General features: G+C 52.5%; 1 protein-coding gene across 1 annotated transcript in view; it reads right to left on the bottom strand.

Annotated features, from left to right (window-relative positions):
- Positions 1 to 23,046, bottom strand: part of ADRA1D (adrenoceptor alpha 1D) — a 28,462-nt gene extending 5,416 nt beyond the window's left edge. Inside the window, exon 1 of the mRNA XM_045362554.2 lies at positions 21,609 to 23,046. Within this exon, the coding sequence (XP_045218489.1) occupies positions 21,609 to 22,719 (1,111 nt within the window). The 5' untranslated portion in view covers positions 22,720 to 23,046. The remainder of the gene's footprint in view (positions 1 to 21,608) is intronic.
- Between the last annotated feature and the right edge of the window lie 1,561 nt (positions 23,047 to 24,607).

Here is a 24,607-nt window from a genome sequence, read left to right as displayed (position 1 = left end):
CCTGAAGTCTGCTGTGAGCAGGGAAGTCCTTACACGAGAAGGAGCTGTAATACAAACTCAGCCTTTAACCTCCAAGGTTTTCCCACTGTATCCTGTTGAGGTTTTGTCTAACTTTGGGCTCTCCCAGAGCAGATTGACAAGAATAGAAATACAAGTTGTTAATTTGGGAGATAAATAAAACAGCTTGAGTGGAGTGGGAGAAAGAGACAGGGAAGAGAAGGAAACCAATAAAATGTGTGTTATCAAGTTATTGATCACTATGGGCAATGGGGTAGCTCCGGGTGGCTATGAAGAGGACAAACCTCAGTGTTCTCACACCAGTAGGGTAAGGGAGGTGGGGTATTTCTACGCCCATTCCCATCAGTCATTGTTTGGGCTGCTCCCTCTGGTGTTAATTTTCCACACTTTCTGTCTGCCACATGAGTGTGCAGAGAAGTCCCTGGGCAAAGAAATGCAGGCAGGTGCTTCAACAGAATTTGGCCCTCATGCACTAAAGCTCTGGGGGAGATGGGTGGGGAACCAGTGGCATCTGCCACAGCTTTGTTTTACGTGCTCTCTGCCCACTACATGTAGACATGTTGCCTGGAAATACAAACAATCTGTGCGTTGGGCTCCGGATTCCACAGGCAGTGGCTCTCAAGAGACTTCTCCTGTTCTGCTCACAGATGGCAGGTCTGAACTTCACACCCGCCTCTGCCCACAGTGCTCCAATCCACCACCTACACCTCCCTGCACTTGCCCACTCTCTTGGCTGCACCCCTCAGCATTCTCTCATGGGCCCACAGCCTCATGCAGGGATCTCTGGGAGTCAGAACGACAACTGGGCATTTCCTTCGCTGTGGCATACCATGAGTGTGAAATGGGGAACTGCCCCAAGACCCCTGAGCATGGGCACGTGGCTCACGGGTCTTGTTCTCTTGTGGCTCCAGTGTCTCTCTGCAGTCCTCTGTCTTCATGTGCAACAGCCAAGTGGCCATGCTGAGTCATGCTGCACTCTGGCCACAAGGGGCTCCCCAGTTTTGCCTCTAGGCTCTTGCACATGATTATCCTGGAATGCCCTTCCTCTATATCTGGTAGTGCCAGCTCCAGTGGCACCTCCTTCTGGAAGTCTCTCTTACGCCACCTGCTCCTGACCCAGCTGAGCTATTTTACTCCTCTCCCACCCGCAGAACATCACACTCCCTTTTAAGTGCCTAGAGCAGTATAGGTAATGATCAATTTCCTGTCTATTTCACCTGTAAAGGCTAAGCTCCCCCTACCATGCTTGGCATCTAGTAGGTACCTGATACATTCTTGGACTCTTTTCTGTGTATCGCATCTTGCAGCTCAGCCATCACCAACTCCTGTTGGCTCCTAAGTCCCCTCTACTTTGTATCACTTTCATGTTACTACCCTAGTCCAGGCTACCATCGTTGTCTACCTGCAGTGCCTCTTTCTTTTCCTTCCTTCCTTCCCTCCCTCCCTCCCTTCCTTCCTTCCTTCCTTCCTTTTTTTTTTTTTTTGACATGGGGGTTTCACCATGTTGGCCAGGCTGGTCTCCAACTCCTGACCTCAGGTGATCCGCCTCGGCCTTGGCCTCCCAAAGTGCTGGGATTACAGGCATGAGCCACTGCTCCTGGCCCCTGCAGTGCCTTTCTAAGCAGGCTTACTGCTCCTGCCTTGTGCCCCCAAAGCTTGCTCTCTATACACAGCTGGGGATCCTTTTAAAATACAAGCCTGAGCATTTCACTTCTTCACTTAAAACCCATTAGCCACTGAGTGCAACTTCCTGCCTTCTCTCTCTCTTCCTTATCTGTACTTTGACCTCCTGCCAACTCCTTGGATTACTCCTGTCATCTCCTTCTCTGCTTAGCTGAGACTCCTACTCACCAGCACCTCAACTGTTCTCTTTTCCACCACCCCACCTCCTCATCCTTCTGGATCTAGGGAGACTCATCCAGCCAGATCCTGACTCTGGAGCACTCCCTGAACACGCTTGGGGTCTCTGACCTCAGCTCTCTGTCGCATATTTCCAGTGATCAAGGCTCCTGTCCTCTTCCAGCTCTCTCCCTTTTCCTGTATGGCTCTTTACTGCATTGTAGGTAGACAATGATGGGAGTGTTGATCAAGGTGGCATTAAGGAGGTGGCGCAAAGTTGGGGGGATTTGGCAGCCAAAAAGTTGGGGGGATTTGGCAGCCAAAGTTGGGGGGATTTGGCAGCCAAATGGATGAGGTGCAAGGTGTGATACAAAGAGTCCAAGAATGTATGAGGTACCTACTATGTGCCAAGCATGGTGTGGGGAGCTTAGCCTTAAAAGGTGAAATAAAGAGGAAACAGAGTTACCTACAGTGTAGCCTTTCCTATACCAAATCTTTACCCCTCTCTCCAAGCCTTGCAGCCTGCCCCTTCTTCTCCGGAGCAGTTAATCTTACCTCCTGTTTCACAGGGAAAGCAGAGGCCACAGAAACTAGGCACTCGCCCCGCCTTCCTCACCTCTCATCTTCTTTGGTAAGGAAGGGATATCTCCTCCCACCCAAGGTTAGTGTCCCTACTTGTATGGTGGAGCCCTCGATCCTTAAGCCGCCCATGAGCCTGCCTTGGTTATAGCTGCTGCCTCTCTGCTGGCTCCCTGGCTACCACCTTGTTCTCTCCACCTCTCCAGCCCTCACCTACAGTCTCCTCGTCCCCACCTGACCCTCACTCTTTGCTCTGATGCTTTACCCCACATGTTCCACCCCTCCCAGGCCTTCAACCTGCGGACACTGCCCTCATCCTCCTGGGTGCCGCTCATCTCATCTGTGGCTTCCAGGATGGCAGTCTCTTGGTTTTTACTACTCCTTGTCAGTTCCCTTGCTGCTCCTTCCTCACATCCTCACTGCTAAAATGTAGGAGTGCCTCATTTAGTCTTGCAGTTTCCTGTCTTTGCATTCTCCTGTCAATGTCATCCAGGCTCACGGTGTTAAATATTGACTTTACAGCTCAGATTTCTCTCCTTAATTCTCTAGACTCATAGATCCAGCTGCCTCCTAGACATCTCCATTTGGGTGTCTAGTGGATCTCACACTTATCCTGTCCTCATGAAGCTTACATTTCATTGGGGAAGACAGGAAATAAACAGGATAAACAAGGAAAATGTAAAGGTATCAAAGGGTAAAGGTATACTAGGAGAAAAAAATGAAGTGGGAAGGAAGATAGGAGGTGAATGTGCCTGTGATATGTGGCTGGGAGTGGCGGTATAAATTCTGGATAAGGTGGCCAGGAAAGTCCTGAAGAGAACGTGACGTTTAAGTAAAGAGCTGAATGAAGTGAGTGAATGAGGTATGTGGAGATCTGGGGAGGAACATTCCAGCAGAGGAAACGGCAAGTGCAAAGGCCCTGAGGTGGCCCTGGTATGTTTGCAGAATGATGACAAGGTTGGTGTGGACAGAATGCAGTGACTGAGGGCAGAGAGGAAGCAGACGAGGTTAGAATTCAACCACCCACCCTCAATGTGCCCTCCCACCCTGTCTGAGACACCATCATCACTTGCCTTGATGAATCCAGCAGCCCCCTCACTGCTTGTGCCCCTGCCCCCTGAATCTTTTCTCAACCTGGCAGTTAGAAAGATTTAAAAGACTGGTCATGTCACTCCTCTGCTCAGAACCCTCCAACAGCTCATCTGCCTCTTCCTGGCAAGAGCCTATGACCTACACAGCTCAACATGTGCCCCCAAATCTCTCCTCTCCTCTCCTTCCCCTGCCTACTCTGTTCCAGCCACACTGCCTTCCCTGTTGCTTTTTGGACATGCCAGATGCACACCCACCTTGGACCTCTGCACTTTTCCCCCAGAATTTTCTTCCTCCAATATCCACGTGATTCACACCCTCACCTTTGTGATGAGATCATGCTGACTTCATCTTTATAATTGCAATATCCCCCAACTCTGTGCTCCCTGCCTGGCTCAGCTTGCTCTGTTGTGCCTCATGGTACTTGTCACCTCGTGTCCTATTTGAGTCACGATTCATATGTCTATTGTCTCTCTCCCTGCAACGAACATCCCTGGGGTGGGGCCGGGGTCTGTTTTGCTTGGTGCTGCATTCCCATTGCCGAGAAGACCTCACAGGCATATCATGCACACAGCAGGTGCACAATACTTGCTGAGTTTGCTGAATGAATCCCTCCTCTGTATCCTACACATCCAACTGGTCACCACGTCCTGTGCGGTAGATGTGCTTTTTAGCAGGTTCCCCGCACTTCACCATGTTCGTTAAGCCTTGGCTTGCTCTGTCATTTCATTTTGCTTAGGTGGCGACAGCAGCCTCTGACAGCCCCTGGTCTCACAGCCCCTGGCCTCAGCCCATATCCTTTCCACTCTGCACACAGCTGCTGGGAGACTTTTCCTTAAAAGCTGGTTTCTCTCCTTTCCCTTCTGAAAACTGTCAGTGGCTTCCGGTGGCTCAGAGGAATCAATCGAAACATGTTGCTGCGCACAAGGAAACACAACGTTTCTAGGGCCAGTGCTGTCTTTGTCCTGCCTTCCTCCAAATTCAGTCACGTTAAGCCCCAAGCAGATCCTCCCACAGCTGGGCTTCTTCTGCCTTTCTGCCAGGACTTGCTGCTCCCAGGAGCCTCCTCCCCCAGTCCCTGCAGCCCCAGGTCAGGTGTCTCCCCACCCAGCCTGGCTCAGCTGTCCTTTCCCATGTAACTACAGGTTCAAACAATTTGCTATTGCTCCATCTACTCTATGTGACTCTTGGTTTCTTGAAGGCAGGGATGGAATTTCCCTCCCTCCCTCCCTCCCTTCTTCCCTTCCTCCCTTCCTCCCTTCCTCCCTTCCTTCCTTCTTTTTCTTTATTAAGTTTTTAGAGACTGGGTCTTGCTGTCACCCAGGTTGGAGTGTAGTGGTGCAATCATGGCTCACTGAACTCCTAGGCTCAAGTGAGCCTCTTGCCTCAGTCTTCCAATTAGTTGGGACTACAGGCACGTGCCACTGCACCTGGCTAATTGTTATTATTATTATTATTTTTTTGTAAAGACAGGATCTTGCTATGTTTCCTAGGCTAGTCTTGAAACCCTGGCCTCAAGTGATCCTCCCGCCTCGGCCTCCCAAAGTGCTGGGATTCCAGGAGTAAGACACTGTGTTTGGCCTGAGAAATTTTCTAAAAGGCATGTTTTTGCACTGTCCAATATGTTTTTCTTTTTATCCCAGCCTCTAGCACAAGTGCCTGACTCAAACGAAGCAGGGACTCTGAAATATCTGTTGAATGAACAAGTAAATGGCACTTGAATAGGTGGCTTCTAATGTGCAGAGGAAGGAAAAGGGAGCTGATGTTTTCCGAGTGTTCAGTACCTTCTAGGCACCGTGCTGGGCCTTTTATGTAGTTCTCAATGAATCCTCATGGCATCCCGCTTTGCAGAACGATTCTAGTTACCCAGAGAGCAAGTAGCCCTTAGGGTCAGGACATGTATCTGAGTTGGTCTAGTCCTGAAGCTCCTGGTCCTCTCCTGATGTCACTTAAACATAGAAACAGAACTCCCCTTGGGCTTCCAGGGGCACTGGGGTCAGGAGGCACAGCCACTCCCTTTGTTCTTCCTGGTAGCTGCCCCACCAGCGGTGAGCCCATCCCACCTCTGGGTTTTCTCTCTCTGTCTTCCTTTCTTCTTCCTTTCTTCTTCCATTCTCCTTCCTTCCTTCCTTCTTCTTTTCTCCTTCCTTCCTTCCTTCTTTCTGTCTTTTTTGTTTTTTTTTTTTTTACAGAGTATTGCTCTCTTGCCCAGGCTGGAGTGCAATGGCGTGATCCCGGCTCACTGCAACCTCCGCCTCCCAGGTTCAAGCAACTCTCCTGCCTCAGCCTCCCAAGTAGCTGGGAAAACAGGCGCCCATTGCCACGCCCGGCTAATTTTTTGTATTTTCAGTAGAGATGGGGCTTTGCCATGTTGGCCAGGTTGGTCTTGAACTCCTGACTTCAGGTGATCCACCCACCTCGGCCTCCTAAAATGCTGGGATTACAGGCATGAGCCACCACGCCCGGCAGCCTCTGGGTTTTCACAAGGCTGGTCTATCGAGGAGGCTAGTCCTCCTCTCTCCATAGGGGGCATTTCCCCTGGAGCTCAGCCTCGGCTCAGCCTAGAACCTTCTCCAAGGATGTTCCTGTGATTGCTTACTCTGCTGGGGTTTGAGGGGGTGATAGCGGCTTCTGGAGCGTGTGTGCTTGGAGCACGCTTCATTCTGCTTACACCAGGCCATGTGGCATTTGCTGGCCTGCATGTCCTCAAGGGCGCCTTGCAGGGCCTGCCACATCAGGTTCAGCTCCATGTCCATCCATCCAGACTGCTCAGAAGGGTTGGGGTGGGGCTTGCTAGCTGGAGAGAGTATCAGAATGACCCCAGACTCCTGGGAGGAACCCAGAGAGCTGCTTGGCCATCTCTTTCACCTCCTTCAAGTCTTTGCTCACAAAGTCTCTTTTGGGCTTGAAGTCAGGTGCTGTTGGTGCCCTGCCCAGGGCCCCCCAGGTGCTGTGTTTGCTGTCAGAGGCTGGCCATTGCGCCTTCTCTGGACAACTGCCCTCAGTCAGTGGGAGCTACTTCGACTGGATCCATGACACCTGCTTCCCAAGGGGACAGCCTGCAGCCAATGACAGCCAGTGTGGTGATAGAGAAGGCTGGGCCCCTTGCCTCAGCACAGTCCTGTTCTGCCTTTCTTGCACCAGGGATCCCTGTGGGGTTGGGCTAAGGCCAAGCTTTGCCTCAACCACATCCTGGCTTTAGCTCTTCCCCTCTGGCTTCCTGCCCTCCCTCACAGGTGTCTCCTGAAATCCCTCTTTCAAAAAATTCCTAACTGGGCACAGTGGTGCACGTCTGTAGTCCCAGCTACTTGGGAGGCTGAGGCGAGAGGACTGCTTAAGCCCAGGAGTTCAAACCCAGCCTGGGCAATTTAGGGAAACCCTGACTCTAAAAAATAAAATAAAATATTTATTTTAAAAAAAATCATCCAGGCTGGATATGGTGGCTCACGCACATAAATCCCAGCACTTTGGGAGGCTGAAGTAGGTGAATCTCTTGAGCCCAAGAGTTCCAGACTAGCCTGTGCAACATGGTAAAACTCCATCTCTATAAAAAAATATAAAAATTAGTCAGGTGTGGTGGTGCACATCTGTAGCCCCAGCTACTTGGGAGACTGAGGTGAGAGGATCACTTGAATATGGGAGGTTGAGGCTGCAATGAGCTATGATTGCACCACTGCACTCCAGTCTGGGCAACAGAGGTGGGTACATGCAGCCACTATGCAGGTGGCTGCATGTACCTGCCTTTTTTTGAGACGGTGTCTCGAAAAGAAAAAAGATCACCCAGCACCATGATATCTGTTAGAAAAAAAAAAAAACAAAATCCTTCAAGAAGAAGCCCCATCTCAAACTCTGCTTCTAGGGAACCCGACCCAAGACATTCTTTGTCAGCGCATGGACATGTCTTCAAGTGTTTTTGCTTGATCCCCAAAACCTTGGGGCCAGGGATTAGCCCTTAATGGCCATCATCACTCTTCTGCCCCCTGCTGGGGAAAGGTGGGACCTGAGTGTGTACGTTTGTGTTCATTTCTCCCCATTCAACAGGAGACTTGCAGTGGGGTAGGGGTGAGCATGGCTGCATGAACCCACCTCTGAGGAGACCCAGTAAGGATGCAGGGAGGAGACGGCCAAAAATAGCACTCCCGCCTGCTCCTCTCTGTTTCTTGTTCTTGTTCTCCCATGTGGCGAGTCGCCATCCAGCTGGCTGGGCTGCTCCAGCCTGCCTTCCCCATTCCCTGTATTGGGGTGCCCATGTCAGGAATCTAACCTAACGTTTGGGGGACTGTGCATCCTCTGGTCAGAAGAAGTGGGGCCTCTCCTGTGTCAGCAAGAAAAGCCACTCTCTGGCGTGTTGGCTGGGCCGACCTGGCCCACATATTGCTGGGGAAACTGAAGCAGGCGGTTGTTTACAGCCCGGATTATCATAAGCCAGTCCGTTTTCCTAAGGAACAGGAATGGCCAGGCCTGCAGGAGCTGCTGAGATGCTGCTAAGGCAGGGAGGGACATGGCTGGAGTCGAGCAACTGACTGGCCAAGGCTGGCTGAGGACAGACGGCGCTGAAGTCAAGGGGCGGACTGTGTGATTAATAGCACTCTTTTGGCATCACCAGAAGGAACTTGTTCTTGGCAGATTGACAGAATTCACAGCCAGCCTTGCTCCATAACTTGTAGACGACCATGAAATATCAGGCTGCACCTCAGCCTCCCCCATCTTCCTACCCTCTCCTCCACTGGGACTTTTCTATCCATAGTAAGCCATTCCCCTGGCCACAGAGATACAGAGGAGTAAAAACACCCCATCCTTCTAGATATTCAGTCTCCTCCCAGGGCTAGAAGAGAAGGAATTCCCAGTCCCAGACTCCCTTCCTCTCCCCCAGTTTGCTCAGCTGCTCACGCAATGGCCCAAATCTTGGAGCTCAGTAGCAGCCCTCCCCAGGAAAGGCTGGGACCTCTGTCGTTCACAGGCCTCTTTGCTACATTATAAAGGGTCAGCAAGCCTCTCTAATACAGTACACTTGAGCTGAGACCTGAAGACCCTGTGAGGGAGTGAGCCACGCATCTATTGGAGGAAAGAAAATTCCAGGCAGAGGGAAAAGCATGTGCAAAGGCCCTGAGGCAGCAGGGTGCCTGACAAGTTGGAGAGACACCCAGGAAGTTAGGACTGCCAAAGTGGAGAACGGGAGGAGAGGAGAGTGGTAAGAGATAAGGCCGTTTTGAAGGGGACACAATCATGGAAACCTGTCAGGAGGAGGTGACCTGGATACGGTCCAGATCTCAGATGGATTGTGAAGACTTGAAGGGGTGAGTCGAGGGCACCATGGGGCCTGCTGTGCCAAGCCAAGTCTCTTGCCTTCCTTGCATCACCAATTTTCTGTGGTGAGAGGTAACTGACAGGGTCCTCTCACTTGAGATGCACCAGGTGTAGGTCAGAAGTCCTTCTGTGCCCTTGTGTTTGCTTTGGGATCCTTGAGCTACCTGGGGCTGGCCCCTGACTCCCTTCTGTAGCTGAGGGGCAGGTGAAGGGAGGGCAGTTCCTAGAGCAACGGAGGCTGCCTGATGGAGCCCAAGTTAGGGAGATGAGCCACAGGCCTGTCCCACATCCTCTTGCCTCCTCTAGGCCTCCACCACGCCCCACCCATTTCTCTTTGACTCTTTGTTTGCCTCCTCTTCTTCCTTCTCTCTTCCCACATTCCATCTTTCTCCCCCTTCTTTCTCCTCTTTGTTGTCACTTCTTAACTCACTTATTTCCTGATTTGTGGTTTCGGAATGGCCACACCCAAGCTCTGAGTGACCAAGGCTGCAGTTCTGCCCCACGGCCAGGCTGGACCCTGATCCAAGCATGAGCCTCTCGGCTCTGGGGCCACACTGACAAATGGCTCCTGGGTGTGAGCAGAGCAGCACTAATAGTAGGGGAGAGAAGGTTCTCAGGCAGTGGCTGTGCTGTCTGGGAGTCCCAGCACTGAGCCGCCTGGGCTTTGCCCACTGGGCTCTACACTGGCTTTCAGAGACTCAAGACCCTGTTCTCCTAGGTGACCAGTTGCAAAGTGAGGGAAGTCCTACCCTCCAGCATGCACAGGGTACATGGCGGGGCTGGGGGGTGCACGGCAGGCCTGGGCTCAGGTGGGGGCAGAGATGGGCTTAGGGACTCAGAGACTTCCTCAGGGACTTTGGGGATCTGCCAGGGTCTGGGAGAGGATCGGGCCATGCAGGAAGGGGCCATGTCCCATGGCAGTCCTCAAGATCCCCTCGTGGCCAGTATCCAAGACATGGAAGTGAGCCTGGGGGATGTGTGTAGGGGCTTTGGGCTTCGGTGAGATGGAAAGCTGAACACGTGGCTTCTAACTACGGCCCTTAACCCTGGCCCCAGCCCGACCTCTGACCCAGGCAAGAAATAACATGGACTCTGGGGCCAAAGTAGTTGGGTTACAATGCTGGATCTGACGCTTATAAGCTGGGGGGACTTTGGTCATATTACTCAACCTCTCTGGTGCCTCAGTTTTCTCATCTGTAAATGGGGCTGCTACTAGCATCTGCCTCATAGGACTGTTGGGGGATAAAATGATTCGAACAGCACCTGGCACGCAGGATATATGTGTTTGTGATTAATTAATTAATTAATTAAGGTGGGAGAATGGGAATGGGAAAAACAAAACAGACTGAGGGATGTTTGGGAGGTCGGAGTGTCTGAGTGGGGCATGAGGAGGAGCTGAGGCTGATGCTCAGGTTCCTGGCTTGGACTCCAGAGGACAGACAGAGATGCCATTTGCCAAGATGAAGAATTTGCGGGGAGTGGCAGGCTCAGGGGGAGAAGCAGAAAGGTGGGCCTAGAAGAGGAGGACAGTGTGGCTGGGGTGTGGGAGTGTGGTAGATGGAATAATGCCCCCAAGACGTCCAGACCTGTGAATGTCACCTTCCATGGCACAGGGATCCTGAGATGGGCAGATTGTCCTGGAGGATCCAGGTGGGCACAAAGGAATGACAAGACTCCTCAGACAGGAAGGAGGGAGGCAGGAGGCTCAGAGCCAGAGAGGGAGAGGTGGCAACAGAAGCGGCAGTCGGACCATTCTGCGGATGGATGGAGGCAGGGCCACGAGCCGAGGCATCCAGTGGTCTCTAGAAGGTGGAAGGGGAATTCTCCCCAAGTCTCCAGAGGAAACGTGGCTTGCTGAGGCTTGGATGTTTGGACTTCTGGCCTTCAGAACTGGGAGGTAATATATTCTTTGAAGCCACTCAGTTTATGGTAATTTGTTACAGCAGCAACAGGAAATGAATACAGTTTGTCTGAGGGGCTGCTGGCACCTTAGCGGCTGGACTTGGGGCTGGAGCTGAAGAGGGCTTGTCTGGAAATGTGGATCTGAAGGGGAGAGGGGTCTCCGAGGAAGGCTGAGAAGGAGCAGCCAGAGGACCAGGATGGGGATGGGAGAGAGATATTAAGGATCATAAGAAGAAAGGGGAGAGGGACAAACTGATATACAGGAGTGAATGAAAGGACTTAAAAGAGACCCCTAGCCAGATGTGGTCTCAGCTACTGGGGAGGCTGAGATGTGGGAGACTGCTTGAGCCCAGGAGTTGGAGGCTGCAGTGAGCTGTGATCATATGACTGCACCCCAGCCTGGGCAACAGAGTAAGACCCTGTCTCTTTCTTTAAAAACAATTAAAACGAAAATTTCACTCCATTATTCTGCTCTGATAGACTCTGTCTCTTGAAAAAAAGAAAGAAAGAAAGTAAAAAGAGCCCTCTGAATGTGAGGATCTGGCAGCCTCTGGTGACAGTGCCAAGGCAGATCCAGGGAAGTGTGTGCCCTTAGCTCTGGGGCAGGTGTGAGAATGGCAGGAGCTACCCTGAGTGGGGCTGATGCATGTGGCAGGTGGAAAAAGGTGTTCTAATCAAGACAATGTCAGGACTTTTTTTTTTTTTTTTGAGATGGAGTCTTGCTCTGTCACCCAGGTTGGAGTGCAACGGCTCCATCTCGGCTCACTGCAACCTCCGCCTCCCAGGTTCAAACGATTCTCCTGCCTCAGCCTCGCAAGTAGCTGGGACTATAGGTGCATGCGACCGTGCCTGGCTAATTTTTGTTTGTATGTATGTATGTATGTATTTATTTATTTTAGTAGAGATGGGGTTTCGCCATGTTGGTCAGGCTGATCTCAAAATCCTGACCTCAGGTGATCCACCGGCCTCAACCTCCCAAAGTGCTGGGATTACAGGTGTGAGCCACCACGCCCAGCTGACAGGATATTCTTTTAAGAGTTAAGAGGGTCGGCCAGGTGCAGTGGCTCAAGCCTGTAATCCCAGCACTTTGGGAGGCCAAGGTGGGCAGATCACTTGAGGTCAGGAGTTTGAGACCAGCCTGGCCAACATGGTGAAACTCCATCTCTACTAAAAATTTAAAACATTAGCTGGGCATGGTGGTGGGCGCCTGTAGTCCCAGCTACTTGGGAGGTTGAGGCAGGAGAATCACTTGAACCTGGGAGGCGGAGGTTGCAGTGAGCAGAGATCATGCCACTGCACTCCAAACTGGGCGACAGAGCAAGACTCTGTCTCAAAAAATAACAAACAAATAAAATAAAATAAAATAAAGCAGCTATTAATCTTTAAAAAAAAGATTAAGAGGGTAAGTAGCAAAGAATATGAAAGACTACAGCACTAAGTGGGGGAAGGCTGAGGACAAAGGGGTCCACGGGTTGAGGGAGAATCTTTAAGAAAGCTCTGGACATGTCAATGTGCTGTGTGTGTGGACAGGAGACAGGTGGGAGACAAAGACATTTGAGGAGTAACTGAAAGAGTAAGTCTCTTTAGAAAGGAAAAAGGGTTGAGCTCTAGAGAGTCAGAGCTCACAGAGAATCTGCAGGACTTTTGGGGAGACCCTGAGGGCTGTGTCGAGGCAGCAGCCTGACTATGGAAAGTGTGACTTTTCTCCAGCAAGTGCTCAGCTAGACCTTGGTTTGCACTAGTTTGCTACAATTTCAGAAATGCTGTGATCTCTCTTTGGAATATTTACACCATGAAAATAGGCAGACGCTATAAATCAGCCTCCATCTCAGAGCCAATTGTAAAAATTTACCAGGACATCATAGGGAGGAATGGTGTAATTCAGGATCTGGGGCTCACAGAATTAGGAGGAAGTGAGGGAATTAAAGACGGCAAGAGAGGATGAGGCGACAGATCATGGGAGCTGGCTGAGGAAGGGATGCATAATCGACTGGGAGACAAGGTGAGGGCAGGAAGGTGAAGGCTTGGTCAAGGCTGGGGTTGATAAGCAGGTGTAATGGGAGCCAAGCAGGGAGGACAGGAGCAGATGGACTCAGGAGGAAGAGCTTCGCCGAGAATTCTGGGGGAGGGAGATTAAAATGGGCACATGGACCAGGGCATAGGCCTTGGAGGAGAGGAGGAGGGGAAGGTCACTGTAGTCTCAAGGCCAGAGTGTCATCATGGGTCATCCTCAGTACAGTGGAGTCACACTGATGACCAGGGTAGGGGTGGGAGTGGGGAAAAAACAGTGTGATTCCGATGCCCAGATCTTTAATGAATGGAGCAGGGTGATCAACAGTTCGTCAGATGTTTGGGACAAACATATCAGCAGGAGCTGGGCAGAGGACAAGATCTTCAGGGGAGGCGGAGGAGGAATATATGCCCAAGGACAGAAGCCCCCAACAGTGTTGTGTTTTTCTTCTACCGAAAATAAAATGTATTTCCTAGATCTGTCCATTGAATCAGTGACCAACTCAGTATCAATGAACAGCTCACACAGTCATCTTCCATTTAAAGAGACTAGGGCTCTTTAGAGAAATGGCTAATTCCAGGTCTAGGGCAGAAAAAAATGCAAGCTGAGCCTGAAGCATCTTATCAGACCAGAAAGTGAAGAAGAGCTCAAGATGCTCCAGGTTCTGCCAAACATCTCTGAAGCCAACTGGAAGGAGTACCCACTGGCCAAGCCCAAAACAATGATGTCTGTGATGTGCTGGAACAGCAAGGATGTCTAAAAATAATGACATTACCATGGTACTAAAGCAGCCTCAGTGGTCACGTCTGGAAAGAATGCTAGAGAACTGACTCTTTCTCTGATAAATAAAGAGGAATATTGAACATCTTCCCTGCCTTTGCTGTACAGATTCTATTTAAACCAAATAGTTAGTGGTGAAATCATTTTAGAATGCTAGTGAATAAATGCAGAAGGAATGACAGGATTAGAATATCCCTACTTCAAGCCCCAGTGATATAATGGGTCCAGGCCATTGGTCAATGGCTGCCAAAACCAACGGGTGAAAGGCTGATGGGTCACTTTGTAATGGACAGAGCAGGCTGACAGCACATGAACTCTGGTCAGTCTTCACATCACAAAAGAGAAGAATTCTTGCCAGACCAAACCTGCACCCAGGAAGGACAGGGAACAGAGGGACACGTTAAATGGCACTGTGGAGATGCAAACTCCAGACTGTGGGATACACCTGGGGACAATCTGGTTTCTTCACTAAATAAATGGAAAGAAAAAAAAGCAGTGGAGGCTTCCCAAGTAAAGAAACCTAGTAGGCAAATTGACCATATGTGATGTGTGCTCCTTCTGTGGATTCTGCTTCAAACCAACCAACCAAAAATTTACGAGGCAGACAGCAACATTTCAACACTAGGTAGATATTTGATGATATTAAATGATTTTATTTTATGTGTTATAATGGATTGTGGCCCTTTTTTACAGTTATTATCTCCTAGAACTATACATTGAAGGGTTTACAGATGAAGCGATACCGTATCTGGATGTTCTTCAAAATAATCTACACTGGCCGGGCACAGTGGCTCATGCCTGTGATACCAGCACTTTGGGAGGCCGAGGCAGGTGGATCACCGGAGGTCAGGATTTAGATATCAGCCTGGCCAACATGGTGAAACCTCATCTCTACTAAAAATACAAAAATTAGCTGGGCATGGTGGTGCACACCTATAATCCCAGCTACTTGGGAGGTTGAGGCAGGAGAATCACTTGAATCTGGGAGGTGGAGGTTGCAGTAAGCTGAGATTGCGCCACTGCACTCCATACTGGGAGACAGAGAGACTCCATCTCAAAAAAAAAAATAAAAAAAAAAATAAAAAAAAAAAATCCAAAATAATCTGGAGTGATGGGAAAGTGGGTGAGGATGGAAAGAATCGAGGTTAGCTTTTGGGTTGAAGTTGGGTCACAGGTACACACGGGTTCATTATACTAACAGGGGTTCTTTCTACCAATGTATGTGTTTGAAACTTTCCATGATAAAAACATGAAAAAACCCCAACCCTAGCTCATTGTTTACTCATAATAATCACTCAATAAATATTAACTGTTCTGTTAAAGATTTTTTTTAGGTCACAAAAATGGGGAATCACCCCCAACCCATGACAGATAAGAAGAGTTGTCTTTCAATAGAGGGCTGTTATGCTAAGCGAAATAAGCCAGTCACAGAAGGAGAAATACTGCATGATTCCACTTGTATGGGAGTCTCTAAAATACTCAAATTCATAGACTCAAAGAGTGGGATGGTGGTTTCCAGGGAGAAAGGGGGCCAGGAAATTGGGGATTGCTAATCAACGGGCATAAAGTTTCGGTATGGCAAGATAGATAAGTTCTAGGGATCTGATATGCAACAGTGTGCGATAGTTAATGATATGATATTTACACTTAAAAGTGTGTTAAGAGGGTAGTTTTCATGCTACATGCTCTTGCCACAATAAAAGAAAATTAAAATAATAAATAAATGGAGGGCTGTGCTTTGCCACCCAGACCCTTGGCACGGCAGGATGGGAATAGAACATGGGTTCTACTGTTTCCTTCTTCTGCACACATTTACTGAGCACCTATTATGTGCCAGGTGCCACAAAAGCACAGACAGGAGATGTAATGCCAGCCCTTTCTTCAGGCTTTTGGGGCAGGTGACAATGATGCCATTACTGAGGACCTACCACAAAGCACCCCTCGCGTCTCCCCTTCATCCACAGACTCCTGCACAACCTCAGGCAGCCTGTGGAGATGAGTCCTTTAGCACCTGGCCGACTCTCAGACATATGCATAATCCACTCTCCACATGGGGCCACCAAAGTATGCCTTCCAGCCTGGACACCAATCACTAAGCATGGCTCACAGTCTCCCTCCTGCCTCTTCCTGCCTTCTCTCTAGCTATAACGAAGGCATAACATGTAGACAGTTAAATTTAGAAAGCATGTGTGTCTGAAGCACACAGCCTGATGGCCTTGTATATGCAGGCACCAATGTCATCACTGCCCAGGTCAAGGTATGGAGCTGTCCCAGCCCTTCAGAAAGTTTTCTAGCATTCTCTTCCAGTTAGTACGCTCACTGCACACACACAGGTGGGTAACCACTATCCTGGATTTTATCACCATTGATAAGTTTCCCCTGTTTTTGAACTTCATCTACACAGAATCATAAGTGTACACTTTTAGTTTCAGATCTGGCTTATTTTGTCCGGTGTAAACATCCATGAAATTCATCCATGTGCACATCAGTAGTTTGCTATTTTTCCTTGTACAGTGGTCCAGTCTATGAATACATGGTTTATTTATCCATTCTCCTGCAGCCGGCATCTGGCCTCATCTCTTGACCCCTCTTCTCATAGGCTACACATTTTTGGTCTCCCAAACCACATAGCAACCCAGCAATACTGCTACTCCTGTGCCTACATATGTGTAGTTCCCTTTGCCCTCACACTTCATGATACATATCTGAATATTGACAATTACAGTGCATTGTGATAAAAGTTCATGCAGAGTGTTTCAGGAATACATGGGACATCTAAGTCTGGGGGTGGTGAGGGACACAGGCACTGCCACAGAGCACAGACTGACAAGATACGAGAGAGGCTCAGGTGTGGCTCTCAGATGGCTGGAGTGGGACATTGGCTGGGCTGTCCTGGGACTTCTGATATCAGAGCCTCTGCCCAGCTTGTATGCCTTGAGGTGCATTTGAGAGGGGGCCCTTTGCTGTGAGTCTCTGGGCTGCTTTGAGTGGATGGCATTTGGAGGGCGGAGGTCAGTGATGCTCGGTGACCTGTCCAACAGGAGAGAGCTGGGATTGAAGGCCTGGGGTCTGTGAGTGGTCACTAGGAATGACAGGGGTGGGGCTGGCGTGTGTGTGTGTTTGTGTGTGTACGTAGGTCTCAGCAGACAGTCCACCTCTGGGCATGGCTGGGGGACACTTGCCAGGCAGCCCAAAGCCAAACGCAGTGAGATGCTGCCGCCATGAAAACAGGCAGGAGGGACACGGCCTCTGGAGGCTCTTGGGAGAGGAGGAAGCTTTTCTGCAGGTGGGTGCTTGCCTGGGGCAGGGTTTCCCCACCCCCTCCGGTACCCCTCACACCCACAGGGAGGATAATCTGCATTCTACACCACACAACTGGCCTAGACCTCTAGGGTCAGGGGATTCTCGCACGAAGTGTCTCTGCGCAGAGGCTGCAGAGGCTTTTATCAGGGACTTTTCCAACAGGCCCACCTGTCCCAACGACGCAGCCACGCCCCCTCTCTCTGGGTCCTCCCTGGAAGTCCGCAGGCAGCAGGCTCTCACTGCGGCCCCTCCCACACTCACTCTGCAAGTCTGGGCTCCTCAGGGCATCCGGCTGAAGGATCCCGTTGAGGAGGGCAGATTTAGACAATTCCCTGTGATTTTCCATGGCACCCAGCTCTGCACCAGCTTGCTGCGGTGAGGGTAGGGGATTGTACCTGGCATGGGCAGGGCTGCCAAGAGCGCCTCCTCCACAGGCCCCAGGGATTGGTGTCCCTACGTTCCATCTCCAAAGTGGAGCACCTCTGACTGAAAGCGGAGCACTACTAGCTATCCCCGCCCCCCCCGTCACAGGCAGGGAACAGGACTGTCGTGGGTCACTATGCACGGAGCAGATGGCTCAACTGGACATCACCACGGAACGCAGCAGGAGGGTGCCCTCCCCTCTCTCTAGGCAAGGGGCGTTCTACATGCACCTCCGCACCTCCCGCACCAGCAGCTTCCTGGGGGTCCCAGAGGAGCCGGTGCTGCCCTCCCTGGCCTTGCTCCCTGAAATAGCAGCATCCGGGCACTTGAGGTCTAAGGTGCTCGGTGACCCTCTGCCTGCCTTGGGGACATGCCCTGCAGTTTGTCCTCACAGGGGAAGTGGGGCAGCTGGAAGTGTGGGGGATGATCCCCAGCTACTCTCTGGGATTCTCTGGATTTTAGGTGCCCACATCTGTGTCCCAGTCTCTCCCAGCCAGTGACTTGGGTCCTTAGATGCCCCCACAGTTCAGGACAGCCCGCCTGTGGTGCTGCCTCTCTGGCCTGACCACAGCATTCCAGGTTTACAGGTGACAGCCCATGGCTCACAGTGCCAATGTTCCTCTGGGACTCCAGGCCCTTCCCTGAGGCTCTTGATGCCCTCCAGGCCACTGTGGCTGCTGCTACCACCTGGCTTTGTGTACGGAAGTGTGAGTGAGGGCACCCCAGTCTGCTGTGGCCCTACTGGGTGCCTTTACTTCCAGGGCCTAGGTGGGCCCATTTCTTGCTGGCATACACATTGTTTCTCAATCTCTCCATCTGTGGTGCTTGTCACAGCTGGTGTGGTGATCAGGACGTGGAAGAAGGCAGGTACCACCTCAACAGCCATCCTGCTCCTCCTGGCTGCCTCTTTTTCTGCCTCCTTTGGGTCTTTCAACATTAATGCTCCCCGAAGCTCTGTCCTGAGATCCTTTCTTCTCTTTTCTCCCCTCCTCTTTCTGGGAGACTGCACCCCATGCTCCTGCAACCATCCCAGTCTTTGATCCCTGCATCCAAGTTTCCAATGTTCTCTATCCCCTACCACATACCTGGTACCTCCATACCAACAAATGCCAGCCCCTGGGATTTCCCCCAAAAGTTGCTGCTCAGTGTTCCCTGTTCCTTTAAAGGCGTATCCCTCCTCCCAGGCCTGGGCCTCATGCTGGGGGTGTCAGGACCTCCTGGCCCCCTCTCCTTCCTGCACAACCTTCAGACCCCTCCTGCTCCAAATGGGCTCTGCCCTCCCTCTCTGCTGCTTCTGCCCTCCAAGCCATACTGGGGCAGATCGCAATATTTTGTTTCCTTGTTTGGCCTCTGTCCTGTTTGCTCATCATTGCCAGATTCAACTCAATTCAGCTTCACCAGTGTCCCTCGGCCCTGCTCTGAGGCACTCGGAAAGGTGCCTTGAGAAGCCTGGTGCAGCACAGACCATTAGGAAGGAGGAGGTAGGGCCTCCTCCACCCCCAATTCCCTACATCACATGTGAGGCACAGCAGAAATGTAAGGATTGAGAAAGAGCTGTGTGTGCCAGCAAGGAGCAAAGGTCATGGAAACTAAGGGATGACTTCCTGGAAGAGGGAGTCACGTGATGTGGACCTCAAAGAAAGCAGTGGCCTTTTGCAGTGTTGATTGGAACAAGGAAGAGGTAGAAAAACCTAACATTCAGCAGGATCAGCACACTGTGGAATACTCTCAAATGTACTGCTGTGAAAATGGCCCAGCATGGATAAATCTCAGCCACATAATGTTGGGTGAAATGGCAAATTGAAGAATGATGATATGCATGGCATGGTGCCATTCATATAAATCTCGAAGACACACAAAACAATATATTATTATGGATACAGATGTTTGTAGCAAGAGTATAAACATCTGTATAAGAGTGATAAACTCCAGATTTATCTCTGGGGAGGCAGGGAGAGAAAGAGGAAGGGACAGGAGGAGGGGATCTAGTTATGGCTTGTTCTATTTATTTGAAAAGAGAGAGGAAGGGGTCTAAGGCAAATATGGCAAAACGTTAACATCTGTTCAATATACGTGATTACAGGTATGTGGATTCTTGCGTTATTGTTTTCTCCTTATTTGTGCATTAAACTAAAATTTTAAAGGAAGTTAAAAGGAAAAAAAAACAGGGAGCTGGCATTCTACACAGGTCGGGCATTCCCTACAGGGGCCCAGTGTGAACCAAGGGGCAGGGGTTGAATGAGGGTACCCAGGAGCCCAGCACAGCTGGGCAAGGCTGGAGCAGGGGTTGGGGCGATGGGCCTGGGGGATGGGCTTGGGTGTCTAAAGGGGTGGGCACCAACTTTTTCCTCCCTGCTTACTTACCTCCTTCTCCTAGTGTGTTGCTTAGGTTCAGCTGCTTGCCCCATCCCTGCAACAACCTTTGGCTGGCTGATTTTCAAGGGTTACTTATTCATTTCTTACCCCGTATTGAGTATCCACTACAAAAGCTACATTTCCACGATGGCCCTATAGATAGGCATTATTACCATCACCTCTTCTCTATTTTATAGATAAAAAAGCAAGCAGAGAGGGGTTAAGGGATTTGCCCATGGTTACACAGCTAGCAGGAGAGAGGCAGAGCTGGGATTGGCGCCAGAGCCTGTAGTCCCCACTGCAGTGCTCTCTATTGCTCCCCACATACCAGGCACCGTGCTGAGTGCCGTGGACTCAGTGATGACCCAGGTGACACCGCCCTGCCCTCACACAGCTTCTGGGCCAGTTCCAGAGACACACCAAGCAGCACACAGATGTAATTACGACCGATGATCTAGTGAAGGAAGAGAACCTTGTGCTTCAAGGGAGAAAACAAGGACACGACTGAGGGTCAAGGGTCCAAGAAGGTCCCTCTGAAGAGGGAACATTTAAGACCTAAAGGATAGAGTTGGCCAGGAGGGATTGGGAAGGGCAGTGAAGACAGAGAGAACAGCAAGTGCAAAGGCCTGAGGACAGGCATGGGCTCCGGCAAGAAACCCGGGAAGGGTCAGAGGGGAGGAACCCAGAGCAGAGGGAAGCGGCAAGGCCGTGAGGGCAGAGGGGGAGAGGGCAGAGAGGGAGACAGCTCTCATTTGAGATCTCCATTGTAGGAAGGGGGACCACATGTCTGCATGGCTCCAGTTCTAGCCTGTGGTCCCGGTGTAAATATTCATAGTGTCCTATTTTGGTTTGGACAACAATGCATTTGAAGGTCACCCTCTCATAGGTGATGATAGAGAGTTTGGATTTTGTTCTCAGGACAGTGGGAAAGCACTGAGGGCTTTTAATAGGAGAGTGACACATCTAATTTATAATATATAAAGTTCACTGTGGCTGCAGTGTGGAAAGGGCTTTCGGGGGCACAGGAAGGAGGCCATTGTCTCTTTCCTGACTCAGCCTGGCAGTGTGGAAGGGTCCAGGCCTGGGAAAGGCAGAGAAGGCCCAGCTTGGGCCTGCGGAGGTTGCAGCCATGGGTGGATCTGACTCCCGGCAAATTTGTCCCCGGAGATGCTCTTCCCCCTCTACTCCTTGCACTGGTCCAGCCTCCAGTCCCAGACCCGGGGCTTCCAAGAGAGGCCTCAAGGGGTAGAAGGCGGCCTCTGAAAACAGCTGCCCACCTCCCAGGACTGCAGGGCAGCTTGTGAAAGAAGCAGGAAAGTTCCCCGGAAGAGCTCAAGGACTCAGTAAGCTCAAGAAATAACGATTAACAATATGAACTTTCCGTTTGATAATTTATCCCTATCCCTGTGCTTCTCATCGCTACACAACCTCCTTCCTTTCCAAGAGGGGATTTCAGAAATGAGAGCCCAGGGCACTCAAAAACACAGCTGGGGAGGGTCTCAAAATGGGGCCAGCTTCCAAACTGAATGAGTGCTGGGGAAAAGCGGGTGGCTTCTGGCATCTGCTAACGTACCTGTTGACTGGCCAGGGCTCGCTGCCCGTGAATGAACACATGGAGGCCCACCCACTCTGTGCACCCACCTCCAGGGAGGGGGATCTGTAGGGGGACACACACACTGCCGACCACATATGGGCAGATGCCTGCCCAGATTTTCACAGATGTTTTATTTTTAGAGGGGCCAGCAGCATAAGCCCAAGGCTTGGAAGAGAAGAAGGGAAGGACAGAAAAGTTAGAAGCCTGTGAAACAAACCTGGCGAGGATGAAGACCCTCTCTTTGGCACTCCACAAAATGGTGCATGCACACCTGCCTCTTAGGAGACTCAGGACTTGCTAAGTCAACTTTCCAGGTTCAGGTGGGGGTCGCCCAAGTCTGGGTGCCACGAGGACACCGCCATAGGCTCAGGGAGAACAGGAGGGGCCGGTGGGAGAGGGGTCACTCACCGAGCGGCAGGACAAAGAAGAAAGGGAACCAGCAGAGCACGAAGACGCCCACGACGATGGCCAGCGTCTTGGCCGCTTTCTTCTCACGGGAGAACTTGAGCAGGCGCACGGAGAGCGAGCTGCGGAAGGTGTGGCCCTTGGCGCTGCGCAGGCCGTGCGCCCCGTCGGCGCCCGTGGCCGCGCCACGACAGTGGATGCGCAGCACCACCTCGGAGGCCTTGCCTCGCTCGCGCTTGACGCCCGCCTCGAGGCTGCGCGTGGTGCTGCGCGCGACCACGTACACGCGGCAATACATGACCACGATGACCGCCATGGGCAGGTAGAAGGAGCACACAGAGGAGAAGACAGCGTAGCCCGCCTCCTCGGTGATACCGCAAAAGCGCTCGTCAGGGGGCACGGGCTCCTTCCAGCCCAGCAAGGGCCCTACGGACACCACCAGGGCTACGACCCAAAGCAGTGCCAGGATGGCGGCCGCCTTGCGCTCGGTCATGATGGCTGGGTACTTGAGTGAGTGGCGCACGCCCACGTACCGGTCCACGGAGATGGTGCAGAGGCTGAGGATGGAGGCCGTGCAGCACAGCACGTCCACGGCGGCCCACACGTCGCAGAAGGCCCGGCCAAAGGCCCAGAAGCCCAGAACCTCCATGGTGGCCGAGAAGGGCAGTACCGTGGCACTCAGCAGCAGGTCGGCCACGGCCAGGTTCACGATGAAATAGTTGGTGACAGTCTGCAGGTGTCGGTTGCAGGCCACTGAGAGGATGACAAGCAAGTTACCTGCCACGGCCATAAGGATGAAGGCTGCCAGGAAGACGCCCACACCCACGCCCTGCGCGCTCACCACCAGTCCCCCGACGGCCGCCGTGCCATTCACGTCGCTGCCCGGGCCAGCGCTCCCCGGCTCCCCCGCGGAGCTCCGGTTGTCCTCGCCGCTGCCTGCGCCAACCACGCCGCCACCGCCGCCCGCGCCCCCCGGCACGCCGCCCACCGCCGGGCCCTCCGAGGGGGCCGCGCCGCCCGCGCTGCCCCCGCCGCCGCCCGCGCTGGAGCCCCCTGCGCTGCTGTCCGGGCGGGGTCCCTCGAAACTGACGCTCAGGAGATCGCGGAAAGTCATCTCAACGCGCGGCCGTCGGTGGCCGGGCCGGGACGCAGAACGAGCGGCCGGCAGGGAGGGAAGCACAGGGCATAGCCGCGGGGCTCCAGATGCAGCTCCGCACGGTCTTGTTGGGGTCCTGCCTAAGTTCCTGTGACGCGGAGCGCGGCTGTCCGAGAGCGGAGCTGCCTGGCCCGGGCGGCGGCCGGGCTCCCCGAGGCCGGCAGTGGACTAGCACCGAAGAGCCGGGGCTGGCGACGCGCGCGGCGCTCTGATCGTGCCCAGCAAGCGGGCAAAGCGGCGGCTCCGGGGCCGGGCGGTGCAGGCAGCGGCCACTGCGGCGCTCCCAACTCGGCGCGGGGGGCGGGACCGAGGAGGGGCAGCGCCAGGAAGGAGGAGGGGGCGACCCGGGCCGAGAGAGGGGCGCCACACCCCAGGGGAGAAGGGACCCTTCGCTCAGGACAAGCGAGTGTGTCGGGGTCTAGGGGGGCTGCGGCGCTGGCGCGTGCTCGGGTCCCGCAGCAGCCACCCACGCCTGTCCGCAAGTGCCCAAGCCCGCCCTCTCCCCTCGCGGTGCCCTTTGCGTTCCTTCCCGCTCCTCTCCCGGACCCCCTCCCCCTTGGTCCTCAGCGGCGTCCCTGTTCCTCCCGCCCTCTCCCCCGAGTCTCTCGGTCACTCGCTGGTGCCCTTGGGCGCGCGGTGCGTTGAAGGCGCGAGTCCCGGGTCTTCGGGATACCGGCTTTGGCCGCCAGAGAGCAGCAAGCGCCTGGGATCTGGGGACTGCGGACCGGACGGCGCAGTGCCGCTGCGGGTTGCCTCCTGGGACTGCCCATATGGATCTGCCGCACCTCCTTTTTCTCAGGCCACTGGCCAGGGCAGGGTTTCAGACACCTCTGCCCAGTGCGATGTCGTGAAGAGCGCCCAGGAAGGGTTGGAAACCTGTTCTGGGCTGAGGCTGGGTACGATGGGCTCAGGAGCAGGATGCTGTGGCTACAGCCCTCGGACCCTGCCCAAGACACGCTGGTCTACATACACTGTTACTTTTCTCTGTACCAGATGCGGGAATAAATCTTTCTGTAGCTACCTACCCTAAATAAGGGGCCTTGTTCTTGTTCTGGCCTTGTTAAGAGGGAGGGTGTAAGTGCCGGAGGGTGGGAAAGGGCACTTGGCAGGATGGTTAAATGGGGCGGGTGTGAGACAGTCTGGCTCCGCATCTGAATCCAGGCTCCGCCCCATATTAACTGTGAGACCTCTTTGTGCCACAGTTCCTCATCTGTAAAATGAGAATAAGAAGTGATGTCTACCTCCTGGCCTGAGGGTTAACTGAGTAAATATGGGTGAGGGCCCCAGAGAAGTGCTTGGGTATGTCAGCGGAGTAGGGCTTGTTCAGGACAGGCTTTTAACAGGGAGGATGGAAGGCAGAGGAGGTGTGGGGCTGGTATGGACTCCGGATGCAGGTGTGGGAGAGGGTATGAGAAGCTTCTTGAGCAGCAGCAGGACTGGGTAGGGAGAGGCTCAAAGAAATCATACAGTTAGCCAACATAAAAATACCAGCTGCTGGCACATGGCAGGCACCATGCTGGATACACTAACTGTAAGGAGGGTAATGCCATCTCATAGTTGCAGAATGAGGAGGGCTTGAGCCCTACCAGGGAGATGAGGGCCTGTTTGCAGAAGTGTCTGGGAGGGGACAGAGAACCCATAGCCCTAGTGTCCACTGGTTGTGGTTAACACAGGGGCAGGATGTCTGAGTTTTAGATGAGAAGCTGCTTTGGAGAAAAAGTAAAAAACTGGAGAAATGTTGAGAGATGGGTGACCTCCCTCCTCTCCATTGCCCAGTCCAGGAAGATAAAGCTTTTATAATCATATCTTGGAAACAGCTCTTCCATGGCCTTCCCCATTAAATCTT

Source organism: Macaca fascicularis, chromosome 10 (genome assembly GCF_037993035.2).
Source record: "Macaca fascicularis isolate 582-1 chromosome 10, T2T-MFA8v1.1".
In the NCBI taxonomy this organism is placed as follows: domain Eukaryota; kingdom Metazoa; phylum Chordata; class Mammalia; order Primates; family Cercopithecidae; genus Macaca; species Macaca fascicularis.
The sequence above is the reverse complement of the archived record's forward strand: the minus strand, read 5'-3'. Positions and strand labels throughout refer to the sequence as shown.